Raw genomic sequence first — 16,601 nt, 5'->3', positions numbered from 1 at the left:
AAATATTAATATAAGCGCTTGATCGAGATACGAAGATATTTATAAATCTTTTATGTACATTCAGATTTTTGTTTGACAGAAATTTGTGTGAGACGGTCTCACATGTCGTATTTTGTGAGACGGATATTTTATTTAAATCATCCATGAAAAATATTACTTTTTATGATAAGAGTATTACTTTGTATTGTGAATATCGGTAGGGTTAATTCGTCTCCCAAATAAATATTCGTGAGATCGTCTAACAAGAAACCTATTTTTTTTATTTTTTTTTTGTGCCCACTATCCATAGAGTGAAATGACATGATCTTCTTTCTGTTTTTGTTCGTGGCTGATGTCAGAGTCCAAACACCGATTGAGAACAATCCCTTGCTTGTAATTAAAAAAATATTATTTTTGCTTTATTTAAGTAATTTATCCATTCTCAAAATATAATAAATCAAAATGTATTTATTTAGCTAGAATATTAATTTATACTCAGTCGTTTTAAACAGAAAATTCTCGTTCAGGAAAATATAAATCTTGAAATAGTTTTAAAATAATAATAATTTTTTATACAAAAAAATAACAATCTGATATCAACAAATATAACAACCGAAAAAGGACATTAGAAATATTAATTAACAAACTCAGATATTGGCATAACTCTAGTAACTGTATATCAAAATTGTGATGTCTGATCGAGTTTTGTATAAATTTTTTTTAATAATAACGAGTTTTGTACTCTCGTCATATTGATGATGTCTGATTGTCGATCGAGATTACTATTAAACCACAATTATGAATTCTTTGATTAATTAAATTTGAACTTTTTGTAATCAAACATTGATTACTAGATTTTCTAATAAGTCAAAATACTCGTTGAGAGTTCTAGAAGAATCTAGAAACTCTTCGATGGGTAATGAGTTATCTAATCCTATCATGTATGTTCAAAAATTAATAATATGAACATGAGAGATTCGACAAGATAAAAACTTTAATGAGAGCGTTGATAATGTCAAACTACCAGTAAGAATCCTAGTAGAAATTTAATACGTTCAATGATATCTATAAATATAAGGTTGCTTGTCAAATAATGTACAAGATTTTTCTCTCCTATACACCATATTTTCGAGCACCACCTTATTTGACAAGAAGGTTTTCGGCTGAACACATCACACCACCACGCTCGTCACTACACGCCTCGGTGTTTCCGCTTCCTTTCGGCCGGAAATCTCAACACAAAATTTTTTCTAGCACAAAATTAGAAGAGGAGAAAAACTTTTAACCGTGGACTCAATTGTTTGAGATTGAATAGATTTACAACAAGAATTATCTCCATTTGAAATCCGAAATAATTGAAGTAAGACGTTAAATGATAAAGGTAATCTTTTAATAAAAGCTATATACATGAATGAACTTAGAATCATGCAACACCCAAATTGTGATTTTAATTGTCAAATTACAAAAATTTTAAGTTTCTGCCGTGTCTTGGATGCGACAAACCGATACATCAATATATATATATATATATATGTATGTATTGGTTAGTTTTTAAATAGATAACGCTAAATACTTTAATTTTGTGTTCGGTTTTAGATCGTTGAATCTACAGAATCTAGTTTCTATAGTCAATTAGGCACACAAAAAAAAAAAAAAAATCCGAGATTATAATAATTTCGTGATCAGGGAATCTTGATCTTCAATGGATTTTATTCCTTATCAAAATATGACTTTAGTCCAAATTAATGTTGAAAATCATAAGATCCATTTTAAATAACCAAGTCAGTATATTTCACAAAAAATTACATATTTAATAAAAAATGATTTAATATATATATGATAATTATTTAATATATATATATATATATGATAATTATTTTAATATATATATTTAATGCTGAATTGATAGTATATTTAATATATTAAATTGATAGTATATTTAATATATATATGATAATTATTTTTAAGATGTAAAAAAGAATTGCAAACTCTCTAAAACGAAGGGTAATTAAAATGAGTATGTATCTTGTGAGACGGTCTTACGAATCTTTATCTGTGAGACGGGTCAACATTACCGATATTCACAATAAAAAGTAATACTCTTAGCATAAAAAGTAATATTTTTTCATGGATGACCCAAATAAGATATCTGTCTCACAAAATACGAGCCGTAAGACCGTCTCATACAAGTTTTTACCCATTAAAAAAAGCATATCTGGTCAGGATAATACAAGAAACTACATCTATAAAAAGGAAGGATGACAGGGGGATTCTAACTTTTAATATTTGTACCATCCAATTATATCGAGACGGTCGTTGTTCAATATATTGCTAGTCTAATTTCAATGGGAGAAAATTATAGGGATTCTTAAATCCTTTATTATGTAACCATATTATTAACTTGCATTAGCAGAAATTATTTATTTATTTTTTAAAAAATCATAATATATCATATATTGTGAATTTATGATGAGTGATATTATCTACATGACTACATTCCGCTTAATGAATTATAAGTATACAAATGATATCGGCATATAGCGATCGATTCGACGATTTTATTGTATTTTTACAAAATAGCTAGCAAAGTAAACAAAATAATAATAATAAAAACAAATAGTCTACAAATTTAAGCATGTGTGTAGTTATGCATCATGTTTAACTAAGAAAGCGTAAAAATAAAAGAGTTGCACATGTACGTCAAGGTTGGTGCTATTTCCTATCAAAGGAAGCAGGAAAGATGAATCAAGAGGCGCGGGGGGATAAGCCCCACCATTGGAAACCCCTTTTTTTCACCAGCATTTTTCGGTACTCTTCTTAATTACTTTCTACCCATCATTCATGGAGTCTTTATATATACTAGTTACTCTCTACACGTGATGCTTGTGTATAATGTTTTTTTATCATTATCGATGGACTAAAGTGAAATTTGACAAATTATGGAGGGACTATATTGATATTTGAATTATTGAAATAAAAATATAAAAATAAAAAAAAGTGTGTGTTGAAATTTAAAAAAAAAAACAAAAAACAAAAGTGTACTATTAATATCATATAAGGGTAAAGTTGGAAGAAAAAATTGGTGTCACATAGTTGGTTACTATCATGTCCTCATCCTTAATATATATATATATATATATATATATATATATATATAATTTATAACTGTAACATAATTGAACTTATCTTGGAGTAAAAAAAATAAAGGTGGTCTGGTTAAAAAGGGTACAAGAAATTGACAAGAACCCTTGGAAACATGTGAAGAAACCAGCTGATATGACACACACCATCCAAGTAACGATATACATAATAAACATATATACACATGAGTGAAATATATTTTTATTGGTTTACTTCTCTTATTCCCCGAACTATTTTTGGTTCACAAATGTCTTGATGAAATAAGTTTGACGAGAAATTGTCAAAATGGCCCTCTACAGTATGTGTATATCCGACGCACACATGAATATATATATATATATATAGAGAGAGAGAGAGAGAGAGAGACTGACACACACAAAAACATGTATATAAGTGATTGATTTTTGATTCATCGCACACTTAATTTTATCTGCCATTTTGGAGCATAAATATTTTATTCTTTTGTTCCATTAATGCAGCCAAGAAAACTTCTGGCACCACATCTATGGCTCGTACATCAAGTAACTGAGATTTATACAACTTTCTCTGCATCTACTCAACAAACTCATAATTTATTTCCATTGATCAAGAATTTCATTTTCTTGAATCTTCCACAAGGAGGGCTCAGGCCAAAATTGCATTTCCATACAAAAATTCCATAATTTTTCTGATATGTTGCATGAACAACTAGGCATCCCAGCTTGTTTTTCATCGGGAGAGAAGTTAACAGATGATCCCAATGCAATTACCAGATCACGCCAGAATCTTTTCATGTCCGTTTACCGGACTAAAATAGCTGATCAATGCCGTTTGATCACGGTAACATGGTGCAAAAACTTGCTACTCCATGGCTTATCTATATCAGTACAAGGTCCAGAACTTGGCAGTCAGTATACCTGCAAAATCGAGCTCAAAACATGGTATTTTTGGAAGAAACAAGGCTCGAAACAGTTTCTGGTAGACGGCAAACCGGTCGACGTTTTCTGGGATCTTAAATCAGCAAGATTCAATGGCGAAACCGAGCCAAGTTCAAATTATTATGTAGCAATTGTTTGTGAAGAAGAGGTAGTGCTACTTCTCGGGAATTTGAAGAAGGAAGCTTATAGAAAGACAAGATGCAGACCCTCTCTAATCGACCCTATTTTAGTTTCAAGAAAAGAGCATATTTTTGGTAAGAAGAAGTTTCTCACAAGGGGTAAGTTTCATGATAAGGGGAGTCTACACGAAATTTCAATCGAGTGCAAGAATAATGGGGTCGGTCCCGAAATGGAGATTAAGATCGATGGTGATTTAGTTATACATGTGAAGCATCTGCAGTGGAAATTCAGAGGGAATGAATCATTTCTTGTGAACAAGGGAAAGATTGAAGTGTTCTGGGATGTTCATGATTGGCTTTTCATCCCCGGTTTACGGCACGCATCGTTTGTCTTCAAGCCGACATCGTCGTGTTTTTCGTCGTCCTTCCAATCAGGTAGAAGCTCCGGCTCGTCGGAGGGGTTAAATTCATGTGGGATGCCTGAATTTTGCCTGTTCCTGTATGCCTGGAAGGTGGAGTAGTGAGTGTGACTTTGTGCCAACAACAACATTAATAATCGTTCCTATCTGTCAAAACGTGTGAATCTGATGCATAAATTTTCAACATCCCATCGATTTGTATGGTTAATTTACGTATAAACTTTGTGTATCAAAGATATATTGATTGTACGTAAAACAATGATCTTACTAATAAATTCATTGGTTTTTGAAAAATTGTCGTTTTTTTCCAAAGAAAATTAAATTGATTTACTTTATTCCGTTTCTGGTCCAAAAGAATAATTGTAAATTGGAATAGAGATGGGCCAATTGAAATTGGAAAGTGATTAGGATGAAGATTGGGGGCAAAGCACATGGGAAGTAAGGTGGCCCTCTCTACATAAGTTGGAAGTTAGTGACAGCTGGATGGTATGATTGAACAAGACAGATTAATATAATATACACACATTCAAAATTAAAATTATTGATTAATTTCAAATCAACAAGCATCTCCATGTTCTTGTTTTTTATTCTTTTAAATTTAAATGTTTTCTACTCTCCTCCATGATCTGATCTTGAAAAGTGAGCAATCATATTATTAATCTTGGCAAAAATTTGTATCAGACGGTCTCACGGATCGTATTTTATGATACAAATTTTTTATTTGAGCTATTCATGAAAAAATATTAATTTTTATGCTAAAAATATTATTTTTTATTTTGAATATCGGTATGTTTGACCCGTCTCACGGATAAAGATTCGTGAGACCGTTTCACAAGAAACTTACTCATAAATCTTTATACATACAAGTGATCGAGCACACGCGATGTCTGTGTTTTGTAATTCCTCTCTTTAATGTTGCTAATTTTTTTCATGTTTTTTTTATAATATTTGTATTAGTTTAGGTAAAGTAAGCTAGCTATTAATATTAATTTAGTTTGATGTCAAATAATCGATTACTATACATGACTTAAATTTAATTAATAATTGAAATAATATAAGATATAAAAATATTTGATTTTAATCGATTCAACACAAATATATATATATATATATATAACGTATTTGTCGGGAAAATGTAACGTATTAAAAATTAATATGTCAGATAAAGGATCTTTTCATTGTGAAATCGGCATCTTTTGTGTTCTTGTGAATAAAATTTTGAAAATAACAACAGACGATCTCACGAATTTTTTTTTGTGAGACGGATCAAATTTACCGATATTAACAATAAAAAATAATACTCTTAACATAAAAAGTAATACTTTTTCATGGATGACTCAAATAAGAGATCTGTCTCACAAAATACGACCTGTGAGTCCGTCTCACACAGATTTTTGTCAAATAATTATTTTAATTCTCTTTCTTAAATAGGCAAATGCAATAAATAATATTAAAAAAAAAAGCTAGAGCAAGAAAATATGTGTTGAATATGGTCAAAATCATTCAAGCTAATTTAAATGAAATTTAATTATTAATATAAAAATTATGGAAATCAAGATGAATTTCAAACTATGTACCGTTATATATTTCTTGTTGAATTTAATACATGAATTGTCTTCTTCAATGGATTGTGAGATTGAATATAATTAGTAATATTTTGTGAATAAATTCCAAAACTTTTTGTTTGAAAGTTGGGTTTTTTAAGCTCCAGCTTTAGTACATTTTAACTTGAGATCGAGCCGCATTGAATATATACTAATTTTAATTAAAATTGACACAGTATATTGAGAATGTAAAAAATAAAATTTCACCATATTACAGTGAAGAAACACTTCAGTCTCTTCGTCCAAAAAAAAAAAAAAAAAAAACACTTCAGTCTTATTCTGCTTCGTTGTGACGCAGTAAGACAGTTTATTACAAGAGAACAGCTCATGCATGATGCCTCAATTTATTTCACGATACAAAAAAAATGAAAAAATATCGAATGAAAACGGTCCAAGAAATTAAAATAAGGAAGATGATCCTATATTTATTTCCCATAATTATAGAACCTTTAAGAAGTTTGACAATACTCCTTTTAACCGAATCTTCAAGCTTCGATATCTGGATGAAACCAGCATTATTACAATGTTATGATTTCGAGCCAAATCCAAATAGCTTCGCAAAAAAGTTGTTGTTTTTCGGACGAGGAGGGTCGATTGGTTTTGCTGGTGCCTTCCCAGTTGGCTGCATAGGAGGTGGTGCAAGTTTACCTGAAGAGAGCAAATGTAAGATAAAATGAGCCTTTCTATTTGAAGCAAGAATGCATTCTGAGTTAAATTCTAGTGTTTTAAAAGGTAAAAACAAGATGGATTTATTTGCCTGGACTAGCCAAGATATTCTTCTTGGCTTTTGCTTCATTTGTTTCATTGTGAGGTTTTTTTTCACTTGGTGTCACCACTTTATTGCCAGAGTTCTTCCCTGGGGTTCTACGGTGTGCCGGTTCTCTGCTATCAAGGTTGCCTGTAAAAATACCAGTTAAGCAAAGTGAAATAAAAAATGATGAGACTTGGGATGTAGTGATGTTTCTCGGGAAATTTATTTTTAAGACCAATATTAACTTACTTCCACCCGGAGATTTCCCATATATGCGACGCAAAACTTCAAAAAAATCGCTGTCACTTTGATCTTGCATCACTGCAATGTTAAAGACATATTTTTTGATGTTTAGTTCATGATTTTCGAGGCATCGTTACTTTCAGGACAGGACCAGAAACTCTGTTGCATGGCAACAAAAACTCTAGAAAATAGGCACATTAGAGGACTCTGCAGAGACCACCCCGCGTCACCCATTGGATTAGCTCTAATAGATAATCGTCAAGAAATGATGAAGACATACGCTGGTCGAAAAGGGTATTTCGGTAATTTGGAGACGATCCAACTGACAGCAACTGAACTGCCTCAGCATCTCTGGTCATTGACAGCTTAGGGGAGGTGCTTAAGTTCTGCGTGTCTAATAGAATGCCTGCAAGCTATTCAAGAAAATATTAATAACTTTCTTGTAAAACACACAACCACACACACACAAGGACATTATAAAAATGAAAACCAGACACAACATAGACTCAATCTGACCATGTATGCAGTAAACCAACTCAAGAAATGCTAATAATTTTGTACCATAAGTTTTTTCAGGACTGGAGTTTGAAGTAGGTCGTAGGCGTCCTCGCAGTAATTGTCTGTAAGAATAGTGCAAGCTGATCCAACCTTAACATGTAAAACAGGAGACATAACAAAGTTAGGATTGTTCATTCTTATAGAGATATCGAATCAAACGTAAGGGACGTTTGATCTAACTGAACCTCTCCATTTGTCCTCAAGATATCCTCCCCTACGACAAGAATGCTCAGTTTCTTTGTCATCATTAAAGTTTCCAAGTCAGCCTAAAAAACAAACATAAGAATCAGAAACACACGTTCCTATCTATAAAATGGGGAATTTAAAAGAGCATCATCAGTACAGGAGCACCTCATCGGAAAACAGCAGAGCATTGGCATCAAGATTAACATGATGAAAAAGCCATGCCGCTTGTCGCTGGTTCCACATTTTCCCTCTCCTTATATTCATCAAAGGCACTACAAATTCCAAACCATTACCTTTTCCATCTCCTTTTTTATCAGTAGTCCTCTTTGTGTTTTCCAACAACCACGCGTAGCATATTGCTGCCACCATCGAGCTCGTACCTTAAACAATCAAAACCAGAGAGGCTATTTCAAACTCAAAGGAATTAGTTGAGATGGATCTCACATGACGTATATTGAACAAAAGAACTCAACTGTTTGAAGGTCCAGAGAGAACAATCTTTGCCTTTCCATCAACCTCTCCACTCAAAATCTTGCCAATTTTCACCCTTTGCTCTTCCAAAAAACGGTTTAAATCCTGATCCTTGGTTTTTCCATCCTCAAATATCCCATCGGCGTCGATAGATCTTGGCAATATTCTGTTACTTTTGCTAGTGGATGAAGATGCAGATCTCCTGTGGCCTGACTCCACCAAATCCCGCGGAGAAGAAAACGGCTCAGCCACCGGAACGGAACACGTGCCAGAAGAAATCGATCTCCGGTGAGCTGATTCTATGAGATTTTTTGGAGGGGAGAGCAAATTGTTGTCCAAGATTGTTGTTTGTGCGTTGTTGGAGGGACTTTGTATTTTGAAATGTCGTTTGGAATTGGAGGGAAGGGTGGTTGGGGTTAGGGTTGGGATCAGGTGTGGCAGCGGTGCAGTGGGGTCGGAATGGAAACGGGACCTTCGGAGCATTGATTGGCGTGGAGGTAGGTGTGCGTGAGGGCTGGTGGGGCTTGGTGGGGTAGGCTCGGGAGAGATTGCAGGTTCGGAGTTCGGGAATTGGAGGTTGTTGGAGATCCATTTCTGTAGGTCTGATGCAGGCAATAATTCATCTGATGGAGAATCCAATTTGGTTTCGGATCTGTTCCGGGTATGTTGGGCTGTTTTTGAGAGGATTTCCCCGCTGTATCCTCCTAATGCCCTTTGCCTGCTTTTTAAAAATTTCTTTAGTTTTGGAGAATTCAACAGACCTCGATAAATTAAATGTTCACCCTTAAATGAATATATGCATGCAGTTTTGTGATTCGTAATTATTTTTACCTTCTAGCAGACCTAGAGAGAGGGTCTCTCTTTTCAATTGCCGAAGTCGAAAGCCGGCCTTGAGTTGTACCAAATCTAGGGGAGCCAAGGAGTCGAGCCGGGGACTCAGGCCCTCTCCCGGGCGATGTAGCCACCATTAGCTTAGCCTTTTCAAGCCAATCTTGAGTCCGTCGACTGCTTACACTTCTCGTGCTGGAATCAAACTGATCATCCAGGCTATTATCAGCATCGCGAGCTTTACGCCTCTCCTCACCGGTCAAATTGTACGATTTGTTGCTATCGACATTGTTTGTCGTGCCAAAGAACATGTCATTCATGAAATCAGTCAAATCGGGCTTGCTACGATTGTTATCGCTCTTGGTCTCGACTAACTTCCTCTGAAGGCTAATGGATGGCTTCCTACCTTCATCAGCCAAGCGCGGGTCGAATCTCCTAGCCATGGCTTCAGTTCTCATAGTTTCTCAAGTGTACGTACGCATGAAGCTAGGAAATTGTATGTTGGACTGAAAATTCAAGAAGAGATTGACAAATTGCGGTTCGACAATGTTAGCCATTATATTATAACCTTTGCCGGCCTTAGTTAGTGTCCTTTGTGTGTGTTTTTCTCGTTTCGGGGATGGCGGAAACAATTTTTTTTTAATAAATAAATATCACACACTTGGGGTCGAATTTTAGTTTATAAATTTCAAAATGAGGTTACTCAGTCCAAGATCTCTTGAGAATAAAGTGAAAGTGATGTTTTCATTTTTTCCCTTGAAGCTTGTGAGCTTGAAGATTTGAGGGTTAAGTAAATTGCAGACTGCTAAGATTTTTTTTTTTCAATTGTTATAATCGAGTCTTAAATGCAAGATCTCGTCTCAAATTTGAGCATTTCGTATGAGATGAGTTATAAGTTATTGACGAGAATATTGAAGTGCTTGATATGTTCTTCATGTCAATGACATTATCTGAATTTTGAACTTATTTTATTTATGTGTATAATTTGTGATGTTATCGAGCTCATTAGATCTAGAATTTCCAATGTTCGCTTTAAAAGTTTTCTAATGAAATCATTAATAATTATGAATTTAAGAATCTCATGTAATGAAATCTTCTGATCAATATATAAAATTTATTTTTCATCTATTAAAAATTGCTAACTCCTTCTGAGAGCATTAGAAAGTTTAATATAAATTTTTTCTCTTTTAAAATTTGAATTTGGATTAAAAAAATTTTATTTATAAATGTTAATATAAATTGCCTTGTTGATCTTCAGTTGGTAATATGGGCTCTTGAAATGTCGAGATAATACCGGGCCCAAATGTTCTTTTTTTTTTTCTCATAAAAATTATTTTGAGATATTCTTGAGAATCAATTCTGTGAGACAGATTTTTAAATCGATTGAATCATGAAAAATTATTACCTTTATGTCAAAATATTATTTTTTATTGTAAATATAGATCGAATCGATATGTCTCATATATATAAATATGATATATCATATCATAAAAGACTTACTTTTTTTTAGTTAGTACTCAAATCGTTATTTTGTATGAAGGAATGAGATTTTGGACTATGTAGAGGTTTTACAAAGTTCAAGAAATTAATTTTTTTTTTAAAAAAAACGAAGAAATGGTTTAAAAAATATATTCTCATAAAAAAATTTATTTAATAACAATTTAAAAGAAATAGCATATGTGGGGAAGATGCTTCCCACTGAATCAAAGGCGTGCAAAATAACAATTAGTTTATTGCTGTATTTTTCGAAGCTCACTTATTCACACTTGATTGATTGTTGATGTAAAAAATTGAATTGATTTTTTTTTTAAAAAAAAAATCAAAATTATAATCGTTAATTTCGTAGTACATTAAAAAAGAGAAGAAATTTCATGGTTTAAAAAAAATTCAAAATTATAATCGTTAATTTCGTAGTACAATTAAAAAAGAGAAGAAATTTCATGGTTCAATTGCTGCATACTGTATTACGCACCGAATTGGCAATGGAGTTGAAGATTTTTGAAGGAACTGATTTTGGGCGGTCCAACTGTCCATACTCATCCCTCACATATCTGATCCACATTAAAAAAAATAATAATAAAAAAATCACGGATCTCACGTGTCAGAATAAATGTTATATACTTAGGACAATGTTTCAAAAATATGTTGAACTCAACTCAATTCGAAGAGAAGTTGAGAAGAAGAACAATTTCATTTCACATATTAAAAATAGTAATATTATTGACGGATACAAAATTTTTTTTCCTTCCATAAATTGTATGAAGATTAAGGATTTTTCTTTTCAGTAGGAAAGGAAAAATGTTTTCCTTTATATGAACACAGAAATATTGTGGTAATAAAATCTGTTCGACTTCCCTTTCGTGTAGGGAATCTTGGGAAAGCTCCGTTTGCATAGATTTGTAAATTATATGACAAATACGATAACCAAGAAATTAAGTGTAATCAACGTCTATTTTACATCTTTGCGATTGATCTTACAAGTTCAAATCTATATATATATAAAAGCAGAGTTGTCTGCTATTTTTAGTAATTTCCCGTCTAAATAAACATTCTATAAAAGGAAATAATCGAGACATGTTATTATAATAAATGATTATAGTTATTTAATTCAGTATTTAAACTCCATATTAATGTATGTGTATATATAATCCTTGAAAATTGAATTCTGATAGGAATTAGTGACCAAATTAAATTACATTTCAAATTTCAAATTCAAAAATTAAATTTCCTTCTGGGAATTACAAACCTAATACAAGTCCGAATTAAAAATCAAATACAAATCAAAATTTACATCTGAATTCTGAAATTTTACACATGTTCCAAGAAATTTTGCTTCGTTCAAAAATTTACATCTGAATTCTGAAATTTGACACATGATCCAAAAATTTTGCTTCATTTGAAATCGTTTTATTAATTTAAACTAATGTTTATTTAATCTATAAATACATATATAAATTTGCTTGATATATTATCATCACACAACAATTACAAAATCTCTTCTCGTGCTCAAATTGATTTTGTAGCCAATAAGTCTTCTATACCCTAATGGCCCCTTTATTCAGTTATGTTCGTGAAGTGGAACCTTCAACCTGGCTAATGGGCGTTCAAACTACGGTTGATTCGTTGTTACAATCTTCCTCCGTATGAAAACAGTGGACCTACTTTCGAATGCATCTTTCATGATCAAGATGTAACAAATTTTCTTAGATTTTGGCTATCAAAATCCTCTAAACACGCAGGTATAATATATAGACTATCTCTATTTTTTAGGGTTCGCGCATACATGCAACAATAAAAGAAGACCTCATACAGAAAATGAAACCAATTCTCAAAGAAGGTCATCTTTTTGCAATTAAAAACGTAATTGTTGCAGATAATCGTCTGAAATACAAGACAACAACACATAAATATAAACTCATGTTTATGAATAAAACTAATGTCTGCGAGATTTTCGATGATTTTATTTCATCAAGTATGTTTGAATTCAAAAGCTTTAGAGATTTGAAGAATGCAGATATCATTGATGAGAATGAACTTTTTGGTAAGCTGATTTTTTATTTATTTACTTAGGGATCTATCGAGTTTTTTTTAATAATTTTATGTTTACTTATAAGTTTTTTTTTATTTCTAGATGTCATTGGAAAAATAATAGCAAGAGACTCACCTCAAAATAAAGAGATTAATGGACACGCAACAAAACTTCTCGACTTGGTCATTGAAGATTTAGAGTAACCACCATTTTATCTTATTTTTATATTTTATGTGCGAACTAATTTTTGGCACATTATATATTTAATGTTTGTTAGAAACAACAAATTACCATGTACTTTGTGGGGAAACTTTGTTGATGAAATCATGGCATATTTGAGCTCTGTCGGTGACGAATCAGTTGTTGTGATTCTTCAAATGTGTCGTGCAAGACGATTTAGGGGTGAAGTGCGAGTTCAAAGTACATTTTTTGTCACCAAAATGATAATAAATGAAAACTTAGCTGAAATTCTTGAATTTCGTAACATGTACTTCTTTCTGTTTTTGATTTATTTTATTTTTTTGACATATTATTGAATTCTTTTAACATTTCCAATTTAGGATGAATTCTGATTGTAAGACCCCAACAAATTCGATTAGCACCATTTCGATGAAATCTGCCCCAAATATCATGGAAGAACTTTCGAATGCGAAGGATATTTTCCGAACCATAGAACAAGTTTTAGAAAATAATGAGGTATATTTATTTATATTCTTTTTTGTGTAATAGTTTCACTAACTTTTTTGATCATCTCAGTATATACAATTAGTACTTGCTTAAATTATTTTGTCTATTTCCAGGTGGGGAGTTTCTGGGTTTATGCAAGAATTGTATCTGTTGAATCTCATAGATGTTGGTGATATTTGTCATTTAGAAAATGTCCCAAGAAGATGATTGCGGTGGGTGATAAATTTTACTGTGAAAAATGTGACAAATTTGATACTACAGGAAATATTAGATTTGTTTCATGTACAAGGGACTTTGCTTCTTTATTTATTTTTTGATTTATCTACCTAAAATATTTTTTAAAAAAATTGTTTTCTAGGTTTAAGATTCAAGTTAGAGTTGCAGACAGTACTGGAAATGCTATTTTCTTATTTTGGGATAGAGAGTCTATTCAACTTATTGGAAAAAATGCACTGGAATTGAAGACTGAAAAGGAAAATCAGGTTATCTTTCTTGGGTTTTCGTGATATACTTAATTTTTTTTAATCAAATATTAATCATCCATATAATATTTCAGGGTAAGGAATCAGTAGAAATTCCGAAAGATTTTGATAATATAATAGATCAAAATATTTTGTTCAAAGTTCAAGTTAGATCCAATCAGATTGGAGGATATAAAGGGACATACACCGTCATTAAATTGACGGTGGAAGAACTGTTCATTCCCGTTTTGCAATTCCATTTAATCCCAATGAAAAATCAACATTCAATATCAAACAAGGGAGTCATCTTGCAGAGCTTATTGTAAATTCTAAACTTATCATTTGGGATGAGGCTCCAATGACGCATAAGTTTTGTTTTGAAGCTTTGGATAAAAGCATGAAAGATATAATGAGATTTGTCAATCTTTCAAGCCTTCATTTGCCTTTTGGAGGCAAAACGGTTGTTTTTGGTGATGATTTTCGACAAATATTGCATGTTATTCCAAAAGGCAGAAGACAAGATATTGTTCACGCCACTATCAATTCTTCATATCTTTGGAGACATTGTATAGTTTTGAGATTGACGAAAAATATACGATTACAGAATTTAGGTTCTGATGAAGAATGTGCTAAAGTCAAAAAATTTTCAGATTGGATTGCTGATTTAGGAGATGGAAAAATTGGAGAAATTGGAGAACATAATGACGGTTATGCTACAATAGATATTCCTGATGAATTTTTGATCAAAAATGGCAATGATTCTATTGCAGCAATAGTTGAGAGTATGTATCCGTCATTAGACAACAATATCAACAATGATGCATATTTTCAGCAAAGAGCTATTTTTGCACCGACACTTGATGTCGTTCAATCCATAAATGAATACATGATATCTCTAAACCATTCAGAGGGAAGGTTGTATTTAAGTTCTGATATGACGTGTCAGTCGGATAGAAATGTTGATTTGCTGAATGATTTGCATACCCCTGAATTCTTAAATGGAATAAGATGTTCTGGAGTACCGAATCACGAGTTAAATTTGAAGGTTGGAACTCCGGTTTTTTTTATGTTGCTGCGGAATATAGATCATTCTCTTGGATTATGCAATGGCACTAGATTGATCGTGACAAGGCTCGGAAACCATGTTTTGGAAGGACAAATTATAACCGAAAGTAATGCAGGTCATAAAATGCTTATTCCAGGGGCAATCATTGTCTCATGTAGGACTTTTTTTTAAGAACTCTGTTTTTAGTCATGGTCAGTTGTACGTTGCTGTATCCAGAGTTACAAATCATAAAGGTCTAAAAATTTTGATATGTGATAATGATAGCAACCTGAAAAAATCAACGACAAATGTTATATTTAAGGAAGTTTTTCAAAATTTGTTTTTGTTTTCTAATTATATGGTCTATAATCCATTTAGTGTGCATTCTTAATAATTTAAATATTTAATTATATAAACTAACATCCTGTGTCAATTTAGTAAAATCCCCCAAAATGAATTTGTTGAATGAGAAAAATATGTATAATGTAAGTATCTGTTTAACATATTAAATGTTTAATAATTAATATATAATTTATATGTTATTGTACCAATTTATAATGAATATGTTATAGTATCATGTCAAGTCGATGACTTTTCAAATTTCAAATTAGAATATGACCCCTTATTGAAATTAAAACCCCATTATTTTTGTTATAGTTATTGTTTTGTACATAGTACATACATTTATGTGTATATGATATAATTGATAAACACATTATGTCATTCATTGTCTAATACAAATATGATTTTATTTTTCAGCCGAAATACAAAACTAGCTCTTTTATTCAGTGTTTCATGTAAGGCCCGAGATAATAAAGATGATATTATTTTAATCCGAGAGTATGTAATTGGAAACTTTTGGAGTGTTGAATTATATTCCAAGATGTTTGCAATTATTTAGGATTGAAATGAAATTATTTAGGATTGAATTGAATTAAAAAGATTGAGCGGAGGCCAATTTGCAATTAGTGAAAAGTTGAGGGACTAAAGTGCAAATATGAAAATTTAAGTGGGACACTTGTCTTGGTCACCTCTTGAACGTGGCATTCCCTTCCAATTTTCATTTTTTTCATGGATGCCTAGCTTGGAAGGGTGAAAACGTGAGTTTCCATGGGTTCCTTCAAGGATTTTGATCTTCAAAAATTCATATCTCAACATCCAACCATCAACTTATTAATCCAAATATAGATTCTTGATCCTTACCTTAAGAGCTTCAAGGGGAGGTAATTTTCATCCATTTCCAGCATGTTTCAAAATTTAGATGTCGGAGGATTTGTGATTTAATTGTTGATATGTGTTCTTGAGTATATAGAGATTATAGAACCGTAATCGAATCGAAGAACGGACATCATATGAATTGGTTTGAAAAATCCAGCATGTTGTTCGAACCTAGTAGGTGCAGATTTTATTATGTTGTGGTTGATATTGTGAGGTTTTTAGTCGTTGGTATCAGATTAATGATGTTTGAGTTGCCGGGTATATCGAATTTGCGCCGTTATGCCGCCGGAATTGATATAGATTGAGTTTTGAGCAAACCAAGTCTTACTTTGAATTATTGGATTTAGATGGATCAGATTCAGTATTGATTTAGATTGATCAGATATGATAGTGATTGAGATTACATTGATATTGACCAGATTGTGTATTGAGTTGAGTATTAATC

General features: G+C 32.1%; 1 protein-coding gene, 1 long non-coding RNA gene and 1 pseudogene across 3 annotated transcripts; 2 read left to right on the top strand and 1 right to left on the bottom strand.

The window, feature by feature from the left end:
• Positions 1 to 2,659: 2,659 nt before the first annotated feature.
• On the top strand, positions 2,660 to 4,764 carry LOC142542300 (uncharacterized). Its single transcript, XR_012819498.1, has 2 exons — positions 2,660 to 2,787; positions 3,600 to 4,764. It is a non-coding gene; the product is annotated as an uncharacterized LOC142542300 (long non-coding RNA).
• Positions 4,765 to 6,406: 1,642 nt separating this feature from the next.
• On the bottom strand, positions 6,407 to 10,006 carry LOC142541395 (uncharacterized). Of its 2 annotated transcripts, none has more exons than XM_075647932.1 (8): positions 9,220 to 10,006; positions 8,391 to 9,106; positions 8,083 to 8,297; positions 7,917 to 7,997; positions 7,735 to 7,821; positions 7,454 to 7,586; positions 7,186 to 7,251; positions 6,407 to 7,077 (listed from the first exon to the last, which is right to left on the bottom strand). In XM_075647932.1, the coding sequence occupies exons 1-8, from the start codon at positions 9,672 to 9,674 to the stop codon at positions 6,929 to 6,931; spliced, it is 1,902 nt and encodes a 633-aa protein (XP_075504047.1). In that variant the 5' UTR covers positions 9,675 to 10,006; the 3' UTR covers positions 6,407 to 6,928. The 2 variants fall into 2 exon arrangements, with proteins under 2 accessions (XP_075504047.1, XP_075504046.1); XM_075647931.1 differs by having other exon boundaries at positions 6,409 to 7,077; positions 7,180 to 7,251.
• A 2,684-nt stretch (positions 10,007 to 12,690) lies between these two features.
• On the top strand, positions 12,691 to 15,329 carry LOC142541319 (uncharacterized; annotated as a pseudogene).
• Positions 15,330 to 16,601: the final 1,272 nt, after the last annotated feature.

Source organism: Primulina tabacum, chromosome 4 (assembly GCF_025594145.1).
Source record: "Primulina tabacum isolate GXHZ01 chromosome 4, ASM2559414v2, whole genome shotgun sequence".
NCBI classification, from domain to species: Eukaryota; Viridiplantae; Streptophyta; class Magnoliopsida; order Lamiales; family Gesneriaceae; genus Primulina; species Primulina tabacum.
Note: the sequence above shows the minus strand (reverse complement) of the source record. Positions and strands in the feature narration are given on the sequence as shown.

What these genes read in the sequence shown, in the direction of transcription:
- LOC142541395 (XM_075647931.1), bottom strand. Translation starts at nt 9,674, where the DNA reads ATGAGAACTGAAGCCATGGCTAGGAGATTCGACCCGCGCTTGGCTGAT. An exon ending in CTCTCTAGGTCTGCTAGAAG is followed by an intron (nt 9,107 to 9,219) that starts GTAAAAATAATT and finishes TTTAAAAAGCAG; the next exon opens with GCAAAGGGCATTAGGAGGAT. An exon ending in CAGTCCTGAAAAAACTTATG is followed by an intron (nt 7,587 to 7,734) that starts GTACAAAATTAT and finishes TTTCTTGAATAG; the next exon opens with CTTGCAGGCATTCTATTAGA.